The sequence below is a fragment of the Sinocyclocheilus grahami genome, unplaced genomic scaffold (genome assembly GCF_001515645.1).
Source record: "Sinocyclocheilus grahami isolate Dianchi unplaced genomic scaffold, SAMN03320097.WGS_v1.1 scaffold933.1, whole genome shotgun sequence".
Lineage (NCBI taxonomy): Eukaryota > Metazoa > Chordata > Actinopteri > Cypriniformes > Cyprinidae > Sinocyclocheilus > Sinocyclocheilus grahami.
The window spans coordinates 64887-88215 of record NW_015506112.1 but is presented as its reverse complement, the minus strand read 5'-3'; the positions used below and the strand labels follow the sequence as shown (position 1 = coordinate 88215).

The window sequence follows — 23329 nt, the reverse complement described above, 5'->3', positions numbered from 1 at the left end:
CACTCCTATCTTGAGTAAGGGGGCCTGAGAGAGACATCTGAAAAGATCAAACCGGACGGCATCTCAGCAGCAGAGAGTTAGATCACACCACGCAACATTTGAGAGAGAACAACAAAGATGACGCTCACAGAGGTATATGCAGATGATCGGCGCCGGGTCAATGAGTGAAAACTACTTAGAAAAAAGAAGAACATCAAAGCAAATTGCAAGGGTGATCTGAAAAAACTATACCAAAAATGTAATCTCTGATCTGAAGCTAGTTTCCAGGGTCAAGACTGCACAGATGAATAATAATCTTTGTTTTATCACTGGTGTTTGCTAAGCCAAGTAATCACCATTGCTCATACTAACCTTGCATATTAAACTCAGGTGTGCAATTTATGAGTATATTGTGGAAAGGAATTACACCTCAAAAATACTGCAAGGATGATTTTATTTATTTATTTATTTTTGTAGGCCAACCCGGCTTTTGGACAACATAGGCTCACTGGAAAAGCATGCCTCTATCTACATTTTTGCAACCTTGAAAAAACATATTAAAGTTTCCATTGCAGTAGCATTAAAGCACCAACAACATTTTGTTCCTTTTCACACAAATAATGCATGATTTGCAAACTAACACACTTTGAAGTTTGCATAACATAACCAGCTGCATATGTATGGCTTTTCTGATGTAGTAAACTTGCTCTATAGCAGACCCAGTACAGCATTGCACTTGTGATGTGAAGCACTCGGGTATGAGTACTGTCAAACATTTATCTCAAATTTATATCATCAAATATTGTTTATCTCAAATTTGTTTTGTAGAAATGTCACCACACTTTCCTTATCAAAAGAGCTGGGTAGTAACTGATTACATGTAATCTGGATTACGTAATCAGATTCCAAAAATTAAGTACTTGCAATTAGATTAAATACAGAGTTCTGGCATGAAACTCTAGATGGCACAGTCCGATAGGTCTAACTCAATCTGACCTAATGACATCATTATCACATGGCACAGCTGATTGGTTCTCTCCTGTATCGGTAGCCAATCAGCTCGCTGCTCAACATTCAAATAAATTACTAGTGCTTGCTGTAGCAGTTGCAGCTTGCTTCAGAAACCCTCCAACTTCCCCAGCTCCACCTGTATAGATCTGCTACGAGGTGATTTATCTATGCTATATATGGGGTTATTTCATGTATATTTTATTTGCAGCAGCAATATTTCTCACATGCTCACAGCGGCATGTTGTGGATGTATTGGCAGTAGCAAGTCTCGGTACTTGCTCTGCAGCAGCAGCAGCAGTAGCAGCATAGCAGATCTATTCCGCCAAGACCAAGTACATTAACATTGTCATGTACATTACCATGCCAATCCCTCCACGAGTTGTCATGACATAAATTATATTTTTAAATACTTGTAATCAGACCACAATTACTTTTTTATTGATTACATGATTACATATTATTCACATAATCACAATAAATTATTCATAATTTATTGTTTCTTACTAATTATTCCTTTTCATCTTTTAAATGTTCCTTTCTAAAGTAGCCTACCACTTTAATACATCCAGAAAGTCTTCCAGTGTTGTGGACATTCACACAAAGTCCAGTCTCTTGCCACATGGCCATTGTCACATTCGACCACTGGATTTACAAAAATAATTTCAGGTTTAACCTGCAGCAACTACTGATAAACACCTTGATGTGATGCAATGTTTAATGCACTTCATGTTGTTAATAACAATGAATGCAATATATTTTCTTTCTCTTTGCATGTTTTTTATTAATATGGTACAACATTATCCTATTTCAATCAATTTAATAATTGAGTTAGGTCAAAAGTAATCTAAAAGTATTCTGATTATATTACCTAAAATGTGTAATACAATAGATTACATTAATAATGACTTTTTTATGTAATTTGGAATCAGTAACAAGCTACCATTTGTAAGTAATGTACCCAGCACTGGTCCAACACTGCTCTTTAGTATCAATTTTACGAAACAGAAAAAAAAAGTAAAGTGAAAGTAAAGTTTAAAACAACTTGCACGTATGACGAGGGAGTCTCTTGTGCATAGCCCATCTCTGAGGATGACCCACATATGTATTGATCGGACTATTTGGGGGACTGGTAGCATGGAAGCTACTGCCAAACATCTCTACTTGGGGTGAAAGGACTGTAGAGAAAGGCTACAAGAAACAGTTTGTGTATCACTCTCCACGTTTCAACGGGGTGGTGTCCACTACTGTGAAACCGGAATAAGCACATTTGTAGACAGTTATTGCAAGCTCTGCTGGACAAAGGGGCCATATGATATGTTCCTCTCTTCCTATGTCGATCTTCGCGGGTTGCACCACTACCTCAGAACTTACAGTTCAAAATGACAATGAAAATGGTTGATTCTCAGATCCAATCCGGGGATTGGTTTGTGACAATCGAACTCAAGGAGCTTCATATGGAAATTTTGCCACAACATATCAAGTTCCTGAGGTCCAACTCCAGGGGATCCGCATTTTAGATTACTTAGACAACTGGCTGATTTTGGCCTAGTCTCAAGAGATTGTGCTTCGGCATCGAGATGTCGACTTCGCTCATCTCAAATCTCTGTGGTTGAGGCTCACTGCCATGAAAAGTGTTCTGGTGCCCAGAGGACAACGTGTTTAGGGGTCGTATGGGACTCAATCACAATGAGGGCACAGCTGTCTCCTGCACATGTCAAATCCATTCTAAACACCCTAAATAATATCAAGCAAGGCCAGAAAGTTACTGTCCATTACTTTCAAAATGTTCTAGGTCTCATGGCGTCTGCATCCAGGGTGATACCTTTAGGCCTCCTGCACATGAAACCATTTCAGTTGTGTCTCAAGAGCCAGGGGATTTCATCCAAGGGCCAATCCCCAAAGGCAGATAAGGGTTACGTGCTAAGGGCTTCATACCCTTTCTATGTAGTTCAGACAGTACACGCCTAGAGTGGGACCCAAGGAAAGAAACCATTCTTACCTTGGGTCCCACTCTAGGCATGTGTTGTCATCTCAAAATGAAAACGACAGATGCTTCCCTCACAGACTGGGGTGTGGTCTTAGATGGCCATCCAGCCCAAAGGATCTGGAGAGGTTATCTTCTTGATTGGCGGTAGTCTCTTACATAATCGCTAAGGTGGACTGCATTTGCGCGGCCTGAACCGGCAAGTGCAGCAGATTCTGCTTTCAATTTTCTGTCCCTCAGAGTGACTTACATTTCGGGGGAATATGATGTGTGAGCAGACTTGCTGTCCAGACAAGCTGTGATGCACCGGGAATGGAAACTCCACCCCGAAGTATTCAGACAAATTTGGGAAAAAATTCTACAAAGCAGAGTAGGGATGTAACGATTACCGGTTTGACTATAAATCATGATAAAATTCCCCACAGTTAGTATTACCGTTTAATCATTTAATTATCATTAAAACCATATTAGATTAACACAATTTTAACAACTCGTGATAAATAAATACTGTCCAGCACAAAGCACAGTTTTAAGTAACAGTGTCACGTGTGCACAGCATGCAGCGTAGTTTCATTTTGAGTGAAAACAGGGCGGAAAAGCTGGGAGGTTTTTAAAGAGTGCTAAGGGAATTATACAAATGAATATATGAATTAATTAATTATATGAATGTACCTCTGAAGGTTCTGACTGTCTTCAGAAACGATTCGATGGCATTTTGTTTTCATCTTCGCTTCATGTAATACCTAAAGGAAGTGTTCTTAATCACAATACTGCTTTGTCCACGGAGGTTACGGGAAACAGCTCTAATTTAGTTTTTCCATAAGCACCACCTAGTGTCAGAAAGTGGATTTAAAGAGACTTATATTTACATTTAGTCTGTGTGCAGTTTCTGTCTGGCCAAAAACGGACCGAAATGCCCTGCTGTAAATGTTGACCGGTTGATGAAAAACAAGCTTATGTGGAATCTACACATTTAAACAATTCAGATAAGTTATCTAGAATTATTTATGGAGCAGATAAAATGCATGTTATCGTTTATTAATCAATTATAATTTTGACATATATTTTCTTTATTTAAAGGCTGAAATGTGAGGTTTACCTTTTTATTAAACTTTTTCAAAGCTTTATTTGAACATTTACATTAGACATTTCAACATGCTATTAAACTGTTGTCAGTCAAGTTGTCATTTAAAATCTATCATCATTGGTAATGTTATTGTTTTAGTTATTATGCAAACAAAAAAACAAACAAATTTTATTTTTTGTTTGTTTATTTTTAAATATAAAACTTGGTGAAGTGATTTATGTGTCGGTACTTTTTGAACATCTACAGTACATTTTAACAATACCGTGATAACACTGATAACCGTGATAAATTTGGTCACAATAATTGTGATAAGAACTTTTCATACCGTTACATACCTAAAGCAGAGGTGGACCTCTTTGCTTCACAGGAGACATCACAATGTCCCCTCTACTTCTCTCTGACTCCTCCAGCTCCCCTGGCACAATGGCCCATATGTGGCTCAGACTGCATCTTTACACATTTCCCCCGATAGCTCTGCTCCCGGGAGTCCTGGCCATGGTCTGTCAACAAGGGTCTTGCCTCTTACTGAGAGCACCTCGTTGGCTGACCAGAGTGTGGTTCTCAGACCTAGCCTTCCTCGACTGCTCACCATGGGGGATTCCGATCAGGAGAGACTTCCTATCTCAGGCTCTGGAACCTTTATGTCTGGCCCCTGAAGGGGACCAACTAATAGGTGCTGGGTTTCTAGCCAATGTAGTGCAGGCTATTCTAAGTGCCAGAGCTCCCTGTGCTAGAAATAGTTATGCCCTCAGATGGCACGTTTTAGAAAGTTGGTGTATGACACACTGTGTAAATTCAGTTCACTGCCGAATTGTTTCAGTGCTGGAGTTCCTGCAAAAAAAAAATCCCTCTGGTACATGTCCTGGTACTTTTAGAGTCTATGTGGCCACCATTTCTGGCACGCTCTGAGTGACAGGGTCTCTATTGGAAAGCACCCTCTAGTCACCCGCTTCATTCATGGAGCTAAGCGGTTGAGGCTGGACATCAAAACAGCAGTCCCTTCGTGTGACTTATCTGTAGTGCTTGAGGGTCTGGTTGGGACCACTTTTGAACCACTAGAGTCATCGTCTGTCAAGCTTCTGACTCTGAAGAAGGTTTTTCTCATGGATATTACTTCTCTAAAGAGAATTGGGGATTTGGAGGCTCTGTCAGTCTCGTTATCCTGCTTAGACTTTGCCCCTGAGCTGGTCAAAGCTATTTTGCACCATCAATTATCTTCCTAAAGTTTCATTCTCAACCATGCATCTGGTCATTCTTGAAGCCTTCTGCCCTCTGCCGTTCGCAACAATGGAGCAACAAAGACTTTACTTTCTGTGTCCAGTCCGTGCTATTCAGATTTGCGTCCACTGCACCAGCAAGTGGCGTAAGTTGGAGCAGCTTTTCATATGCTATGAGGGCCACATCCAGCGGGCGGCTACCACTAGGCAAACAATGTCACATAGGGTTACTATTGTCCCAGCCTACAATGCGCACAGTCAAGCTTCGCCTCTAAGATTTAGGGTCCATTCAACCAGGGCGTTGCATCCTCTAAGGCTCTAGCAACAGGTGTCCCCTTGCAGCAAGTGTGTGATGCGGCAGATCCTCCCCACACACGTTCATCAGATTCTATAGTTCAGTGGCCATGCTACTTCGTGTTCGCATGTCCTTGAGTCAGCATCCCAATGTCATGTATGAGACCTCTTTAGTGTTTGTGCAAACACAACCTTGAGGGGTTCAGACACTTTCCAGTGCAGCAGCGTTGGTATTCTTGTTCTCATCAGTATTAATGAAATGCAGCATCAAGTGTAGCTTTTGATATGGAATGTCTCAGGTCACTTGACTGTAACCCTGTTCCCTGAAAAAGTGGGAACGAGATGCTGCACCTCATTGCCTCACTGTGGGCATATCTATACGTGTCTTCAAACAAAGGTATATTCTGAAGGTGTGTCCATTTCATGTCTATTTATAACCTCTCACGGGTACACATTCCAGTGAAGTCACTGACAGAGGTTATTTAAGCCAAATTCTTGGCGTTTGCCACACATACCTCACCGCGGATCGAACAAAGAATGATCTCATGAATGAAACGTAACATCTCAAGTAACCAGAGACGTTTTTCCTCCATTTAAATTTTTACAAAAATACACAAAAGTGTATGATTCTTACACATTTTGTTCATCAAGATAATTTACACAAATGCACTTTTATGAATTTTTAAGCCTTAATGCAATTGGCAAAGGTAAAATAGCTGAAGTTAGGCTATATATGAACTATACCACAGTTGGATAATGTCAATGCCACACCACTAAACTTCTGACAAATCTTTTATTCTTTACTTAAAATCTGCTAATTAGAAAGTGTGAGTTGTTTGCAGTTTGCAGAAGCATGAGCATAAACACAACAAGACAGGGATATCTAGTTTCTGCTAGAAAGGAAACAGAACCACACACCATGCCTACAAAGTGCCAGCCTTTAAGAGGAAATATCACTGCAGTCATGTGGTATTCACACAAGACACTTATTAAATGTATTCATAAACCGAGTGCTTTGTCAACAAAATGGATCTGTTATATATATATATATATTTGATCGTGGGCCTATTTTTCACTGAATCTATTTACTGGCAGCAGGGAAAAAAATGCCTGTGTGATGTATTTCATTTGTCCTTTTACAGTGGCATTGAATTGCAGCAGCTTTCCATCTAAATAATATGAAGATATAAGATCTTTTCCAAAACCTAGTGAGCAGCTGTGCTATATAGGCAACTGCCTATACTGTATATGGTTGTGTACACAGGAGTTAACATCTACTCTGTCAACTCTAAGTAAAACGTTAGGTTCACTTAAAAACAAGTTTTAAGAAAAGATAAAAACAAAAATAAAGAAGTTTACCATGAGTACTCTTCAAAGTGTATTTTCATAAATTAAAAAATGGGGATAGAAGTAAATAGCAAGTAAACTAACTGTACACTTTTAAGTTTACTTGAAGTACAATAATAATAATAATAATAATAAAAAAACTACTACTTAACTTCAAAAACTTTACTACTCAAACTTAAAAAAAAATACACTTTTAAACTTAAAAGTGGGCACAATTTTGTCCCAATAATTACTGAAATAGCACACTTAGAAATATAATACTGATATATTACATTGATTTTATTGATATACTTAATTGAAAGTATACTTCTTTTTCTGTAAGGGAAGACAAATTATTGTACACTACTAGACATTGTGCAGCAAATGAAAAATAAAATAACAGCATTTTAAAGCCGAGGCACAGTCAAACACATCTGTCTCAGGCAGTTATGGAGAGCCAATAGGTGTATTCGACTTCATGCAGCGCTGCGCAGACCAATCCGCGAGAGTAGCCGCTTGCAGGTGGGGGTGGAATTGAAAGCAGAGCTGTCAAGTCGGACACTTTCTGCTCCCTGTAGTGATGCTCTCACGATGTTTGCATTCTCTATCACAGATTAAGTGAATAACATGCAATATTTGTCAAAGACAAAGACGTTTCAGAAACTTTTTCATTAACAACAGAAACAAATTTTATATACTGCTTGACACGGCGCCATCTGTTCGAGAATAAAGTTCAACATAAACATATACTGTTTAAATACCAATAAAGTGGGGGTATATGCTTTTATCCGTGTTTTTTTGATAAATGTGACTCAATATAACATTGCGACTACAGTAAAAAAGATTTTACTGTTCTAAAAATTCAGATTTGTGAGCAGTATTGGAATTGAAGATGCTAGAAACACACGTCATTGTTGTCATGTGGTGAATTTGGTCAATCGTGAAACAGCTGTGTCGTCATCAGTCCTCCTGCAGTCGCTCTGAAAAATCTGCGCCAGCTGAGTCAGCCAGCTGCTCTCGAAATGCTATCGCGGTACTTTGATGCCACATGTGACAGTGACGTGGTGTCGGTGTCGGTTCAAGTCGGACACAATTTCTAACCGGCATGCACTGCTTCAAGTCAGCCACCGATCGGTCTGCATGAAGTTGAACGCACCTAGGCCCTGTCCACATGGAGACACGTTTAGCTGTATACGCATACATTTTGTATCGTACAGGCGTTTCGTCCAGACGGATCCGGCGTTTTGGGAGAGTGAAACCGATATTTTTTTAAACCGGGTCCCAGAGTGGGATCTGAAAATGCCGCCCTTGCGTTTTCGTGTGGACAGCGAATCCGTATATTTTCTGAAACAATGACGTCATCAGCCCACGTCTCGCCTCTAGTCAGACACCGCTACGTCACGTAACAGCAACAAAAACATGAACAAACACTGAACGATTGTCTTTTTATTAACTAACATTAACACTGATTAATAAATGTATTGTTCCATGTTCGTTTGTATACCGCGTGCAAGGTTTATGCGCATAGTTCAAGACTTCTTCTCCATTTTTAGTGTATCTCTGTGGCAGAATTACAGCACCACATGCTGGTCTGGCATGTATACTACATCGTTTTGAGTTGGTTTTGTGTGGACGCAGATATTTCTTGAGACGAGGGGAAAAAAGATTGGATAGGGAAAGCTCTGGCTTTGTGTGGACGTAGCCCAATGTCTTTCATTCAACCCTAATCAAACACACCTGAACAAGCTAATCACGATCTCCAGGATTACTTCCAAATTACCAGCAGGTGTGTTTGATTAAGGCTGGACCAGTGGACTTGCGGAACAGCCCTTGCCGAGTGCAAGCTTACTCATACCATCAATGAAAAGCAACAACAACAACAGAGCAATGCTTCATCAGCACCCCACTTATGCCGAGTTCACACTGCATGATTTTCAAAGTCATTGATCACCATTGTTTTCACACTGCACGACTATCTGGGGTAGCATTCAGTTGCTGCTGTGTTCACATTGCACGATGGATTGGCGACAGGAGTTTACAAACTGCATGACTTTACAATAGGAAGAATCGCAGACAACTCTGTCTGGTCCGCAAACTACGTTTCACAACCAAACGCATGCGAGATGTGATAAGGAAATAACTCCTCCCCGAACTTCCCGCTGCCCTGTATTTTGCTCTCTCATTGGCTTTAGGTCATCACAGATGTATTTTTCAGTCAGAACTCATTTCACACATCAGGATTTTGAATCACCGACAGGTCCGATATTTAGCATGCCAAAACGTCACGGGCATCTGCGATTCTCTCAGGTTGTCTTTGATAGTTAACACTGCGTGATTGTCACTTGCGCGAATGTGCAGTGTGAACGGGGCGTTTACATAACACCAGTTTCAACTAAAATTGGAAAACCTTTTATGCATTTTGGCTGTTCATTTACATGACCACTACATTTTGGGGGCCTGAAAATGCAAACTTTTGAAAACGGGTTTCAAGGTGCAAGTTTTTGGAAACGATAAATGTATCATCTCCGTGTAAACTACCAAAACACAAAAACGGTGACGTCATGTGCATTATGTGTTTCGGAGAGTTTCTTTACAAAGTGACATCGCATTTTGGCTGTTCATTTACATGACCACTACATTTTGGGGGCCTGAAAATGCAAACTTTTGAAAACAGGTTTCAAGGTGCAAGTTTTTGGAAACGATAAATGTATCATCTCCGTGTAAACTACCAAAACACAAATTAGTGAAAACGGTGACGTCATGTGCATTATGTGTTTCGGAGAGTTTCTTTACAAAGTGACATTGCCAACTACTGGCCTGACATGCATAATACAGCATTTTTAGTAATTTTCATGGATCTGTGTGAACGGGGATTGCTTTGACTACATTGTTGTTGACCCTGCCATAATATTCTGTATTAAAGTTTCCTTAAAAATTGATCAATCTAAAATTCCATAAAATATTGAGGAGACTCAAATAACATCTGAATCTCCATCAGCAACTATCCTGACTCCTTTCTTCAGTCTGTGGCAGAGGGCGTGAATAATTAGTGTTTTTGGCTGTTCATTTACATGACCACTACATTTTGGGGGCCTGAAAATGCAAACTTTTGAAAACAGGTTTCAAGGTGCAAGTTTTTGGAAACGATAAATGTATCATCTCCGTGTAAACTACCAAAACACAAATTAGTGAAAACGGTGACGTCATGTGCATTATGTGTTTCGGAGAGTTTCTTTACAAAGTGACATCGCCAACTACTGGCCTGACATGCATAATACAGCATTTTTAGTAATTTTCATGGATCTGTGTGAACGGGGATTGCTTTGACTACATTGTTGTTGACCCTGCCATAATATTCTGTATTAAAGTTTCCTTAAAAATTGATCAATCTAAAATTCCATAAAATATTGAGGAGACTCAAATAACATCTGAATCTCCATCAGCAACTGTCCTGACTCCTTTCTTCAGTCTGTGGCAGAGGGCGTGAATAATTAGTGTCAGGAGTTTGAGTGCTGGTGTCAGACCTCTCGGCTTTGGACACAGATGGTGTTCTCCCCTGCAGCAGCACGGGTCACGTTAGCATAGCTAATCACTGTCAGAGAGACACTTCATATCCGCGCCTGCCAACACACTTACCATACTGACACCAGCCGACAATCCTTTCGCCGTCTTGTCTGGTTTTGGAAAATTATTCTGATTGAGTGGCGTTAAAGATCCACAATGCTAATCAATTGACTCTGAGGGCACACAAATAGAAACCTCATGCTGAGCTTGATGAAGCTTATTAGGATGAGCAAACTGAACTTGTACAACAGTCTTCCTTAAATTTAAAGAATAATGTCAGCAAATCTGAAGCATTTTAAGTTCTTCCCCTCTAATATTGCTTTCTAAAGTTGCACATCCTTATGAAAAAAGAAGTGTGCTTAATTATACTAAATGTGCACTTTTAGTATTTTTTTTAACACCGTGCTTTCACATAATATATTAATGAAATGAATGGCCAAGTGTACATAGAGAGAATCACGTTCATAACTGTTTCTTAACACACTTAAGCACACTTTTAAAAACATCTACTTAAAGTACATTTTAAATATTTATTTTTAATAATGTTTTGTCATGCTTTGAAGAAGTACACTTATTTTGACATGTTGACTAACATATTTAAGCACATGTAAGGTACCATTTAAAATAACCATTTTAACTGTAGTGTGTTATTCAATATTATACTTTATTTAAAGTTAATATATTTTAAAAGTACTAAATTGCCATACAAATGTGCAATTCCTAACATATTTAAATGCATACAAGTTTATCATAATTGTTTGTCTGTACATTCAGCAGTAATTTTAAGCATATTTTAGAGAAAATATAAGTATTGTGAAATTACATATAAAGATGTACTAAAGTCCTACTTAAGTGCATCAAAAAAACAAAAAGACAACAACATTACATTCTTATATTTCACAAGTTCAAACATATTGCAAGATGTCTTATAACAGATTTGGGTTCAAATATGTGACCCTGGACCACAAAACCAGTCGATGTATAAATGATTTGAGATTTGAGATTTATACATCATCTGAAAGCTGAATTAATAAGCTTTCCATTGAAGGTTAGGATAGGACAATATTTGGCCGAGATCAGGGACGCGGGAAGTAGGGGTGCTGAGGGGGCTACAGCCCCCTGTTTTCACATGGTTGCAAATGCAACGCCAGGTTTGTTCATTTAAATTTATTCAGTTTTAGCATTTAATAATTTATTTGTAATGATCTCTGAAATGTAAATTGTACGTGGGCTATAATAAACACATGTTTATCTTTATAAACATGATTCATTTTACTTGTGATGTTTTCTATATGGGATGATTAGCCTAATCCTCATGAACACGTGACGCAAGCATCAAACGAAGCATCTTCCCGCGCCCCTGGCCGAGATACAACTATTTGAAAATCTGGAATCTGAGGGTGCAAAAAAATCTAAATACTCAGAAAATCGCCTTTAAAGTTGCCCAGATGAAGTTCTTAGCAATGCATATTACTAAGCAAAAATTAAGCTGTGATATATTTACAGTAGGAAATGTACAAAATATCTTCATGGAACATGATCTTTATGTAATATCCTAATGATTTTTGGCAATAAAAAAAAATCGATAATTTTGATCCATACACTGTTTTTTTTGGCTATTGCTAAAAATATACCCAAGCGACTTAAGACTGGTTTTGTGGTCCAGGGTCACATATACAAAATGGTTCTTACCAAGCATGTTTGAATATGTAGAAGAGCAAAACGATTTTCAGCATAAAAGCACCTAAAAGTCTTATGACTTCAGAATAAAGTATATGCATCATATGGACTATTTTAATTGTACTTTTACCCTACAGTGCTCCTTTATCAATGTTTTATAAAGGCCTAGTCAAAATAGGCTTTCTTTGTATGAGAAAGAAAGGTATTTTAGAACAAAATGAGGGCGAGAACATTACTCCACTAAAATGCTTGCACAAGCCCCAAGAACTTCTACACCAGCCGAATACGTGTCAGCCTGGCATCTCTGACCATAAAACTGGCATAAGCAGCTCCCCTCCCTCAACCTTTCTGAGTCTTAATCTACTTAAGAGACCAACCCCGCATGTAAATTCATGCAAATGTGCAGCGGGAATTGTGTGGAAAGCAAAATCACAAGCCCTAAAAAATGAGAAATGCTCGACACAGAATGCAGCGTCAGGCGCAGCGGTATTAACGTATCATACTGACCACCCTCTCATGTAATATTTGACCGCGCGTTTGATTCATTTGGTGCCTTTTTATTTCTGGAAAGGCCTAATCTACTCGTAGCGGCCCGATGGACTCTCAGCTCCTCTCGCTTTAATTGAGTTCCAGCTCTGTGCCAGAGTTTGTCCCACTAGCCTGTTTGTTATCCTCAATGGATGCAGAAAAAAAAGAGTTTTGTGCTGAAGGCAATTTTTTGTGGGCAGTAATTAAAGGTCCTGGAAAGATTTTATTTCAAGGAGCCAGAGCAAATACGCCGGAGTGGTGAGGAGTTTAAAAATCAAGGCTAAAATGGATTCTTTTCATGCTCCGACCCGGCAGACAGCGCATTCATTTGGGTTTAATTTCAGGGTGAAGACTCGCGCTGCTAAATTGTGGCTGAGAACTGAGGCTAATGGGATGGGATGTTTTTAAGCTCTGACCCGATTGGGCATCGGTGGCATGTGGTGAATTTATGAAAAGATGAGGCAAAGTCGCCTCGGTGTTTGGAATTTTAGTTCTATTCAAATTCATAGTACATTTCAACTTGTACACACTGTTTACATTTACTAACAATAAGCAACCAATACTATCATATTTATACTGATTTTATATTAAAACACTATTTATTGAAAAAACTTCTTTTTTTAATAGTTTTCTGACCATAAGTCACCAGATTCTCTGTTACTACAGGTGTCATGTTGGTTGCAGGCAGAGAGAAGCAGGTTTAATGCTTACTGAGAACCAGCTCACTCGCAGGCCAAGTTCATCTTGATTTGAACGTGCGGTTTACTTTGTAATTAGTTTGTCCATTTACACTAGTTTGACACATTCAGACTGATTTTCAGAGCGTTGTGAGCATGAGATGTGAGTATTATCAAATCTGGAAGGGTAATGAGCCAGTCACAGCATGATAGAGGACTCCTCTCATGTGACTTTTCACCTGTATTTCATTCTCTATTTCCTCGTTAACATTCACAGCACACGCAATGAGGAAGGCAAAAGAGTTGCCCTCTCCTGTTCATGTTTCCGAACCCTGTAAAGCCTGGCATGGAATAATAGTACATATATATATATATATTTTTTTTTATAAAACAGTGTATTTAACCTTTAGAGAAAATATTATCTAAAGGTTTAATAAACTGTTTTACATTTTGCATGTGATTTTTATTTATTTATTGATTCTTTAATGGCTCAAAGAGTTTGATATATGAGAATGCATTTATGGCTCATAGTGTTTAATATAGGAGAATTATGGCTCATAGAGTTTGATATAGGATAATGTACAGTGGGGAAAATATTTATTTGATCCCCTGCTGATTTTGGAAGTTTGCCCACTTACAAAGAAATGAAGGGTCTGTAATTTTTTATGGTAGGTTTATTTTAATGTATAGAGACAGAATACCAAACAAAAAAGTTTATATAAAGGTTAGAAATGTATTTGCATTTCAGTGAGTGAAATAAGTATTTGATCCGATAATTTTGATCCATACACTGTTTTTTTTGGCTATTGCTAAAAATATACCCAAGCGACTTAAGACTGGTTTTGTGGTCCAGGGTCACATATACAAAATGGTTCTTACCAAGCATGTTTGAATATGTAGAAGAGCAAAACGATTTTCAGCATAAAAGCACCTAAAAGTCTTATGACTTCAGAATAAAGTATATGCATCATATGGACTATTTTAATTGTACTTTTACCCTACAGTGCTCCTTTATCAATGTTTTATAAAGGCCTAGTCAAAATAGGCTTTCTTTGTATGAGAAAGAAAGGTATTTTAGAACAAAATGAGGGCGAGAACATTACTCCACTAAAATGCTTGCACAAGCCCCAAGAACTTCTACACCAGCCGAATACGTGTCAGCCTGGCATCTCTGACCATAAAACTGGCATAAGCAGCTCCCCTCCCTCAACCTTTCTGAGTCTTAATCTACTTAAGAGACCAACCCCGCATGTAAATTCATGCAAATGTGCAGCGGGAATTGTGTGGAAAGCAAAATCACAAGCCCTAAAAAATGAGAAATGCTCGACACAGAATGCAGCGTCAGGCGCAGCGGTATTAACGTATCATACTGACCCCATCTCATGTAATTTTTGACCGTGCGCTTGATTCATTTGGTGCCTTTTTATTTCTGGAAAGGCCTAATCTACTCGTAGCGGCCCGATGGACTCTCAGCTCCTCTCGCTTTAATTGAGTTCCAGCTCTGTGCCAGAGTTTGTCCCACTAGCCTGTTTGTTATCCTCAATGGATGCAGAAAAAAAAGAGTTTTGTGCTGAAGGCAATTTTTTGTGGGCAGTAATTAAAGGTCCTGGAAAGATTTTATTTCAAGGAGCCAGAGCAAATACGCCGGAGTGGTGAGGAGTTTAAAAATCAAGGCTAAAATGGATTCTTTTCATGCTCCGACCCGGCAGACAGCGCATTCATTTGGGTTTAATTTCAGGGTGAAGACTCGCGCTGCTAAATTGTGGCTGAGAACTGAGGCTAATGGGATGGGATGTTTTTAAGCTCTGACCCGATTGGGCATCGGTGGCATGTGGTGAATTTATGAAAAGATGAGGCAAAGTCGCCTCGGTGTTTGGAATTTTAGTTCTATTCAAATTCATAGTACATTTCAACTTGTACACACTGTTTACATTTACTAACAATAAGCAACCAATACTATCATATTTATACTGATTTTATATTAAAACACTATTTATTGAAAAAACTTCTTTTTTTAATAGTTTTCTGACCATAAGTCACCAGATTCTCTGTTACTACAGGTGTCATGTTGGTTGCAGGCAGAGAGAAGCAGGTTTAATGCTTACTGAGAACCAGCTCACTCGCAGGCCAAGTTCATCTTGATTTGAACGTGCGGTTTACTTTGTAATTAGTTTGTCCATTTACACTAGTTTGACACATTCAGACTGATTTTCAGAGCGTTGTGAGCATGAGATGTGAGTATTATCAAATCTGGAAGGGTAATGAGCCAGTCACAGCATGATAGAGGACTCCTCTCATGTGACTTTTCACCTGTATTTCATTCTCTATTTCCTCGTTAACATTCACAGCACACGCAATGAGGAAGGCAAAAGAGTTGCCCTCTCCTGTTCATGTTTCCGAACCCTGTAAAGCCTGGCATGGAATAATAGTACATATATATATATATTTTTTTTTTTTATAAAACAGTGTATTTAACCTTTAGAGAAAATATTATCTAAAGGTTTAATAAACTGTTTTACATTTTGCATGTGATTTTTATTTATTTATTGATTCTTTAATGGCTCAAAGAGTTTGATATATGAGAATGCATTTATGGCTCATAGTATTTAATATAGGAGAATTATGGCTCATAGAGTTTGATATAGGATAATGTACAGTGGGGAAAATATTTATTTGATCCCCTGCTGATTTTGGAAGTTTGCCCACTTACAAAGAAATGAAGGGTCTGTAATTTTTTATGGTAGGTTTATTTTAATGTATAGAGACAGAATACCAAACAAAAAAGTTTATATAAAGGTTAGAAATGTATTTGCATTTCAGTGAGTGAAATAAGTATTTGATCCCCAAGCAAAACATGACTTAGTAATTGGTGCAGAAACCCTTGTTCGCAAACACAGAGTTAAGACGTTTTTTGTAGTTGGTGACCAGGTTTGCACACATCTCAGGAGGGATTTTGATCCACTCCCCTTTACAGATTCTCTCTAAATCCTTAAGGTTTCTTGGCTGTCGTTTGGCAACTCATAGTTTCAGCTCCCTCCACAGAGTTTCTATAGGATTGATGTCTGTAGATTGAAAAGCCTTCTGACTGTATCATTGCACACAGTGTTTTTCTGCTGTTTGTCAGCGCTGTTTCATCTGGATTTAAACTAGTTTATATCAGTTGACTGATATTGACTGATACTAGTTTATATCAGTCATTTGTGTTCTTCGCTGAATTCAAGCACTTCACACTGGATTTCACAGCGCTGTTTAGTGGTTGCGTGATCAGGGAGTAAACACATCTGCTCTAGTCAGCTCGCTCTGTGTTGCGCCGCAGTTTGAACTAAGCGGATAAATGGTCCGTGTGACACGGTTCAAATTAGTAGTGCTGTTTTTTCCCGGATATTTATTGAGGAAAATTATATCAATATAATTATTTATAGTTTTTAGGTTTATTTTAATGTATAGAGACAGAATACCAGACAAAAAAGTTTATATAAAGGTTAGAAATGTATTTGCATTTCAGTGAGTGAAATAAGTATTTGATCCCCAAGCAAAACATGACTTAGTAATTGGTGCAGAAACCCTTGTTCGCAAACACAGAGTTAAGACGTTTTTTGTAGTTGGTGACCAGGTTTGCACACATCTCAGGAGGGATTTTGATCCACTCCCCTTTACAGATTCTCTCTAAATCCTTAAGGTTTCTTGGCTGTCGTTTGGCAACTCATAGTTTCAGCTCCCTCCACAGAGTTTCTATAGGATTGATGTCTGTAGATTGAAAAGCCTTCTGACTGTATCATTGCACACAGTGTTTTTCTGCTGTTTGTCAGCGCTGTTTCATCTGGATTTAAACTAGTTTATATCAGTTGACTGATATTGACTGATACTAGTTTATATCAGTCATTTGTGTTCTTCGCTGAATTCAAGCACTTCACACTGGATTTCACAGCGCTGTTTAGTGGTTGCGTGATCAGGGAGTAAACACATCTGCTCTAGTCAGCTCGCTCTGTGTTGCGCCGCAGTTTGAACTAAGCGGATAAATGGTCCGTGTGACACGGTTCAAATTAGTAGTGCTGTTTTTTCCCGCTTTTGGCTCATAAACATTCAATCGGATATTTATTGAGGAAAATTATATCAATATAATTATTTATAGTTTTATTGCCCAGCCCTACCTCAAAGTGTATCTGCTCCTGCGCCCCCCCTTTGATCTCGTCCAAGATTTTACAGTACATGGCCCCGTCTATTTGCCCCTCAATGTGGTGAAGTTGTCCTGTACCCTTAGCAGAAATATAGCCCCAAAGCATAATGTTTCCACCTCCGTGCTTGACTGTAGGGATGGTGTTCTTTGGGTCATAGTCTGCATTTCTCTCCCTCCAAACACGGCGAGTCGAGTTAATGCCAAAGAGCTCAATTTTAAAGGGTCTCATCTGACCACAGCACTTTCTCCCAAGCTTTCTCTGAATCATTTAGATGTTCTTTGGCAAACTTTAAACGGGCCTGTACATGTGACATGGTCGACATTTGATTGATTGATTGATTGATTGTTAGTTAACAACCATTGGCAGGTGTAGCAAAAACATCTCTTTTGTGCCTTTAGGGGACAGCCATGGCCTAATGGTAAGATAGTTGAACTTATAACCCCAAAGGTTGTGGGTTTGAGTCTCAGTACTGACAGGGATTGTAGGTGGGGGGAGTGAATGACCAGCACTCTCTTCCACCCTCAATACCCCGACTGAGGTGAGACCCTTGAGCAAGACACCGAACCCCCAACTACTGCCGGGGTTCCACAACACATGGCTGCCCACTGCTCCAGGTATGTGTGCTCACTACTCACTGCTGTGTGTGTGCACTTGGATGGGTTAAATGCAGAGCACAAATTCCAAATAGGGGTCACCATACTCGGCCACACGTCACGTCACTTTTTCTATTTCTCCAATCCTTTCCTCCCTAGTGCATTGTGTTTGGGAACAGATTTAACTGTGATACATCAGCGAAACGTGAACAATCTATTAGGTCATGAGCAATCCCAACAAGAGATGATGTTTGAGTGTGTCAGTGGATCAATGGATTGCAAACCTCTGTTGTGAGTTTGTCCTCTCTTGCGGCCAGTAGAGGAGCTGTGCGTAACGTTCTGGAAGTGTGTGATCTCCATAGTGGTGTTGGTCCGGAAACTCTCTTTAAACCTCTGCATCAGGGCCTCTACGCTCTCCTGATCTGGGTCCAGCACTGAAATAAACACACACATACACACACATACACAAACCCGTGAGACACTGGAAGACACACACCACTGCTGAAAGGCATTAGAGGGCAGCGGAAGATTTACTACATGAGTGAAAATGCTGAAGTCATGCTTATCTATTCCTGTGTTAGAAAAGATAAATTAATGTAAAGGCTGTGAGATGATTTACTCAGTAAACGCTTTGTCCTTAAAAGAAAAATGAGGACATATGAGTTATGCATCTCTAGAACTTCATTTATCATGTCTTTTACACACTCTCCTTTCCTGTCCACTGTCTTATCGCTCCACATCATCGCGTTGCTCTTATCATGAACAGGCGGGCTTTGATGTGCACATTTTGGAAAGAAGGATAAAGAATGTGGAAAAAGTGCAGGCCATGGGGGAAGAGAGTTTCCTCTTCAGCAGTTTGCACAAGTAAAAGACCTTTTGTTATCACCATGAGAGTAAAAGTCGTGATACTCCCGAGATGGTTTCCTCCTGTAGAGTCAAAGCTCTGCCGAAACAGTCCTTGAAAAAAGTCCAAAAGACCCAAAATACATTTAAAAGCAGTGAAATACTACCTTGCTAGTAGTGTGTGAACAACCTTGACCATGCTTTTTGATCATTTCATTGCAAAACCATGGCTGATGTGGTGCTACAACAGCTTCCACACTTCCGGAAAGACTGTGGGAACATGGTTGCAGGGATTTGCTCCCATTTGGACACAATACCATCAGTGAGGTCCTGCCTTAATATTTGTTAGAGTGGCCTGTCCCACAGTCCAATTACCCATTCATCCCAAAATGTTTTCACTACACTTCAGGTGCAGGCCAGTCAAGGTCTTCCACATCAGACCGAAAAACCATTTTACTGGTGGCATCCCCTTGAGAAAGAGAAGTTTTAAAAAGAGCACTTTATACAGATATATTTTACTTTAAAATAATATAATTAAGTGTAGTTTGGACACTAAATTGCATGTCAATTGCAATTGAAATTGAGATGTAATACAGTTATTATTAAATATATTAGTTGAACTTTTTAGATGTACACATTTATATTCAATTTCATACTTCTATTGCCTTTGAAATATGGTCAAAGTGTACTGCTGAATGTACTGACAAGCATTTATGGTAAACTAAACTACAAATATAATGTCACTTCTATTGAAACCTGTATGACATGTTTGTCAATAAATGTGTAATTACGCGTATGCAAATGTAATAACACACTACTGTTAAAATTATAATCATGCACTTTAATAAGAGTCCTTCTTTAAAAGATGACAAAAGACAATGATTTAAAATGCACTTTAAAGTAAAAGTTTTAATTTGTATTATTGCAAAGTGCATTTTTAAGTGTGTTAAAGGGGTCATATAATGATGCTAAAAAGAACATTATTTTGTGTATTTGGTGTAATGAAATGTGTTTATGCGGTTTAAGGTTCAAAAAACACATTATTTTCCACATACTTTACATTATTGTTTCTCCTCTATGCCTCGCCTTTCTGAAACGCGTCCATTTTTAAAAAGCTCATCGGTCTGAAAAGCGAGGTGTCCTCTGATTGGCGATCAGGAAACAGTCCTCCATAAAATGCGCTTGACACATCTGAATACTTGGATTAAACTGTTCTGGAACAGTTTTTTACGTACAACTTAATGACTGATTTCTAGTCGTGTCCTCTTTTGGAAGGCCAAACAAAGTAGTTTCGCTTTCACAACGAAAAAGCATCACACACCGTGGCCTTGAGTGAGCCGCGGCCTACAGTGAGCGGAGGCCGGCTTGAGTGAGCAGAGGCGAGCGGGCTTGAGAACGGCGCGGCCGGCGGATTCGACGAAGGAGCGTCCTGCAGGCTTGTGGCAACCACATGTGACGACCCTGCGCTGGACACCGCTTCGTTCAAGGTGAAAGCCGATCCAACGATCGACAGCGCGAAGTTGATGTATTTCTTCAGCGACCAGCATGGATCAGCTCCAGGCATGACGAAGCGGATATCATCCTCTTTTGGAAGGCCAACCAAAGTAGTTTTGCTTTCACAAGGAAACACGGCACCTTCACGACATGACGGCGACAGCAACAACAATACTACAGCGAGAATAAAAGTTACGCCTTCTTTCTTTGCGTGAACATTTGGGCGGCATTATGCAAATTTTCCCACATCGTGACGTAGACATGTGGGGGCGTGTTAGAACGAGCCGTTTTAGGTAGGCGTGGTTGACTCTTAACTTTTATAAAGAATATCTCTTTGGATTTGAGACTTTAGTCTTTGCAACTTTACAGATCTTCTTTATGCACCAAGAGCTTGTAACACTCCAAAGAGAAAGGAGAAATTGAAATCGCATCATATGACCCCTTTAAGAAATTTAAGTGGTATTTTATGTATTAAGTTTTTTGTTTTTTGTTTTTTTCAGTGCCACAATGAAAGTGACAGTGCTCTTTGATGCTCCTCATTCTACTGAAAACATAGAGATTACAAGTCTAAATGCTTGATTTTGTAAATCTGTTAGTAATGTGTGGGGGCATCCAAATAATCTTGATTATAAACTTTTGTTTTGCATTATTTCAGAGAGTCACACTATAAAGTTCAGACTATAAAAGTTTACAATTCAACTAAAACTATGTGAAGGCCAAATGGTGAGCAACTTTTAAAGTATTTTATTGGCTTGCCAAAAAAATAAATAAATCAATAATTCCGCACGGATGGAGCGCATGTGTTGGAATTCATGTGGGGTCACTGCATGATTTTAGTAAATGTCTTTGGCCCCCCATTTGGAAATCAACAGTACTTCCAAACAGGGGGCCAAAGCAAAGACGAACAGGTGGCGCGATGCCCTCAACGCTGCAATGTTTGTATTGTATTTCCAACTGGCAGCACATCAGAGTGCCTCAGGGGACGCCGCTGACCCATCTCAACATGTTCTGGCCCATTTGCACCACAGCAGAAGCATAATATATAAAAATAAACTTCCCATTTTATTGTCTGCTCCAGGAGTGGGAGGTGGTGAAACAGAGAGATGGAGTGGGATGAGATGCCTCAAAAAGTCACAAACAATTTATCTCCCACCTCCATTACAAAGATGCATCGCTACTCCCTACGGCCGGTGCTGCATCACAACTTCAATTAACTTGAGATATGTAGAGGGCCGCTCTCTCCACGGAGGCATAATGGCTCTGGACAGGGACGATTTCCTCGCCGAACTGTGTGGCTTTATGTTGAAGGCCCCCTGATGGAGAAGTTTGCAGATGGATGAGGCTGTGGTCCCTGTAGTGAGCGACTGGATATTTATTTTGCTGAGTTTCACTTGTGTGTGTGCCATTCTGTCTAATTAGCAGCTGCTTGCTATTGTAGGTGTCTAACTTATGTGTAGATACTGTTAACTAGACACAAGATCAGTGTGGAAAAACCTGCTGCGAAAGCATTTTATCGCTGTGCATGTACAGAAAAAGTCGCCTGCGGTTTTTATTTTGCAAGAGTGTGGAACCAGCCAACCGACACTCTTAAAAACTATGGTTCTTTATTGACATCACTGGTTCCATGAAAAACAAACAAAAAAAAAACGTTTAATTAATATTCACAGAATCTTTAGATTTAATTTGTAGTGGGAAAGGTTCTACAGATTATTAAAATATTATTCACAATTGTATAAAATTATTATCTTAATAACTGCTCACTGAAAGATTCTTTGGGGAAACTAAATGGTTCTTAAATTACATATTTTTACAAATGCATGTCAGTCTGGATGCTCTGACTGCTCAAATCGGGTTTCAAATTTTTTTTTTTTTTTTTTGCATCACACACAATGATAATGTCAAAACCGATGACAGAAATGCCGGAAGTATTCATACAGCATTCAAACAAATCCTAAGCTGGCTGTGACTACAGCACGGAACATCACAATATATGCAAGTCTCCTCCGGGGCTGAGTTTTTCTTATGCGGCAGAGGAGTTCTGCACCACAACTCGAAAGGGTGTTTATTTAGAGCCACTTTATCAGGTACACTTGTTCAACTGCTTGTTAATACAAATATCTAATGAGCCAATCACATGGCAGCAACTCAATGCATTTAGGCATGTAGATGTGGTCAAGATGATCTGATGAAGTTTAAACCGAACATCAGAATGGGGAAGAAAGGTAATTTGAGTGACTTTGAACGTGGCATGGTTGTTGGTGCCAAACGAGCTGGTCTGAGTATTTCAGAAACTGCTGAGCTACTGGGATTCTCAAACGCTAGAGTTCACAGAGAATGAAAATATCCATGATATATCAAGTGAACAGCAGTTCTGTGTGTGAAAATGCCTTGTTGATGCCAGAGGTCAGACTGGTTCAAGCTGATAGAAAGGCAACAGCAACTCTAATAATCAACTGTTACAACTGAGGTTTTCAGAAAAGCATCTCTGAACGTACAACCTTCTGAACCTTGAAGTAGATGAACTACATGTCCACCAAAATTGGACAATAAATTATTCAAAAAGGTTGCCTGGTCTGATGAGTCTTGATTTCTGCTGTGACATTTATATATACTGTAAATTATATCGAAATTTGCTTGCATACATACAATACATTTACATTCAACTGCCTGATTGCTTGTATCATCGCAAAATGTAACTATATCCAGCTCTAATCTGCTAAATATGACTATATGGTTGTGGCGAGGGGGGCATGGTTCAGAGAGGTCTGCACAGGGAGAGAGAGGCAGGAGACGAGCAGTGCATAAGTAGGTCAAGCGCAAATGATAATCACCTGTGTCTCGTTTCAGTAATTGGTGTGGAGAGACCAGATAAAA

At 39.3% G+C, this 23329-nt stretch overlaps 1 protein-coding gene across 1 annotated transcript in view; it reads right to left on the bottom strand.

The window, feature by feature from the left end:
• Positions 1 to 23329, bottom strand: part of LOC107564425 (astrotactin-2-like) — a 243594-nt gene that overhangs the window by 167534 nt on the left and 52731 nt on the right. The window contains exon 4 of the mRNA XM_016249517.1: positions 18403 to 18552. Within this exon, the coding sequence (XP_016105003.1) occupies positions 18403 to 18552 (150 nt within the window). The remainder of the gene's footprint in view (positions 1 to 18402; positions 18553 to 23329) is intronic.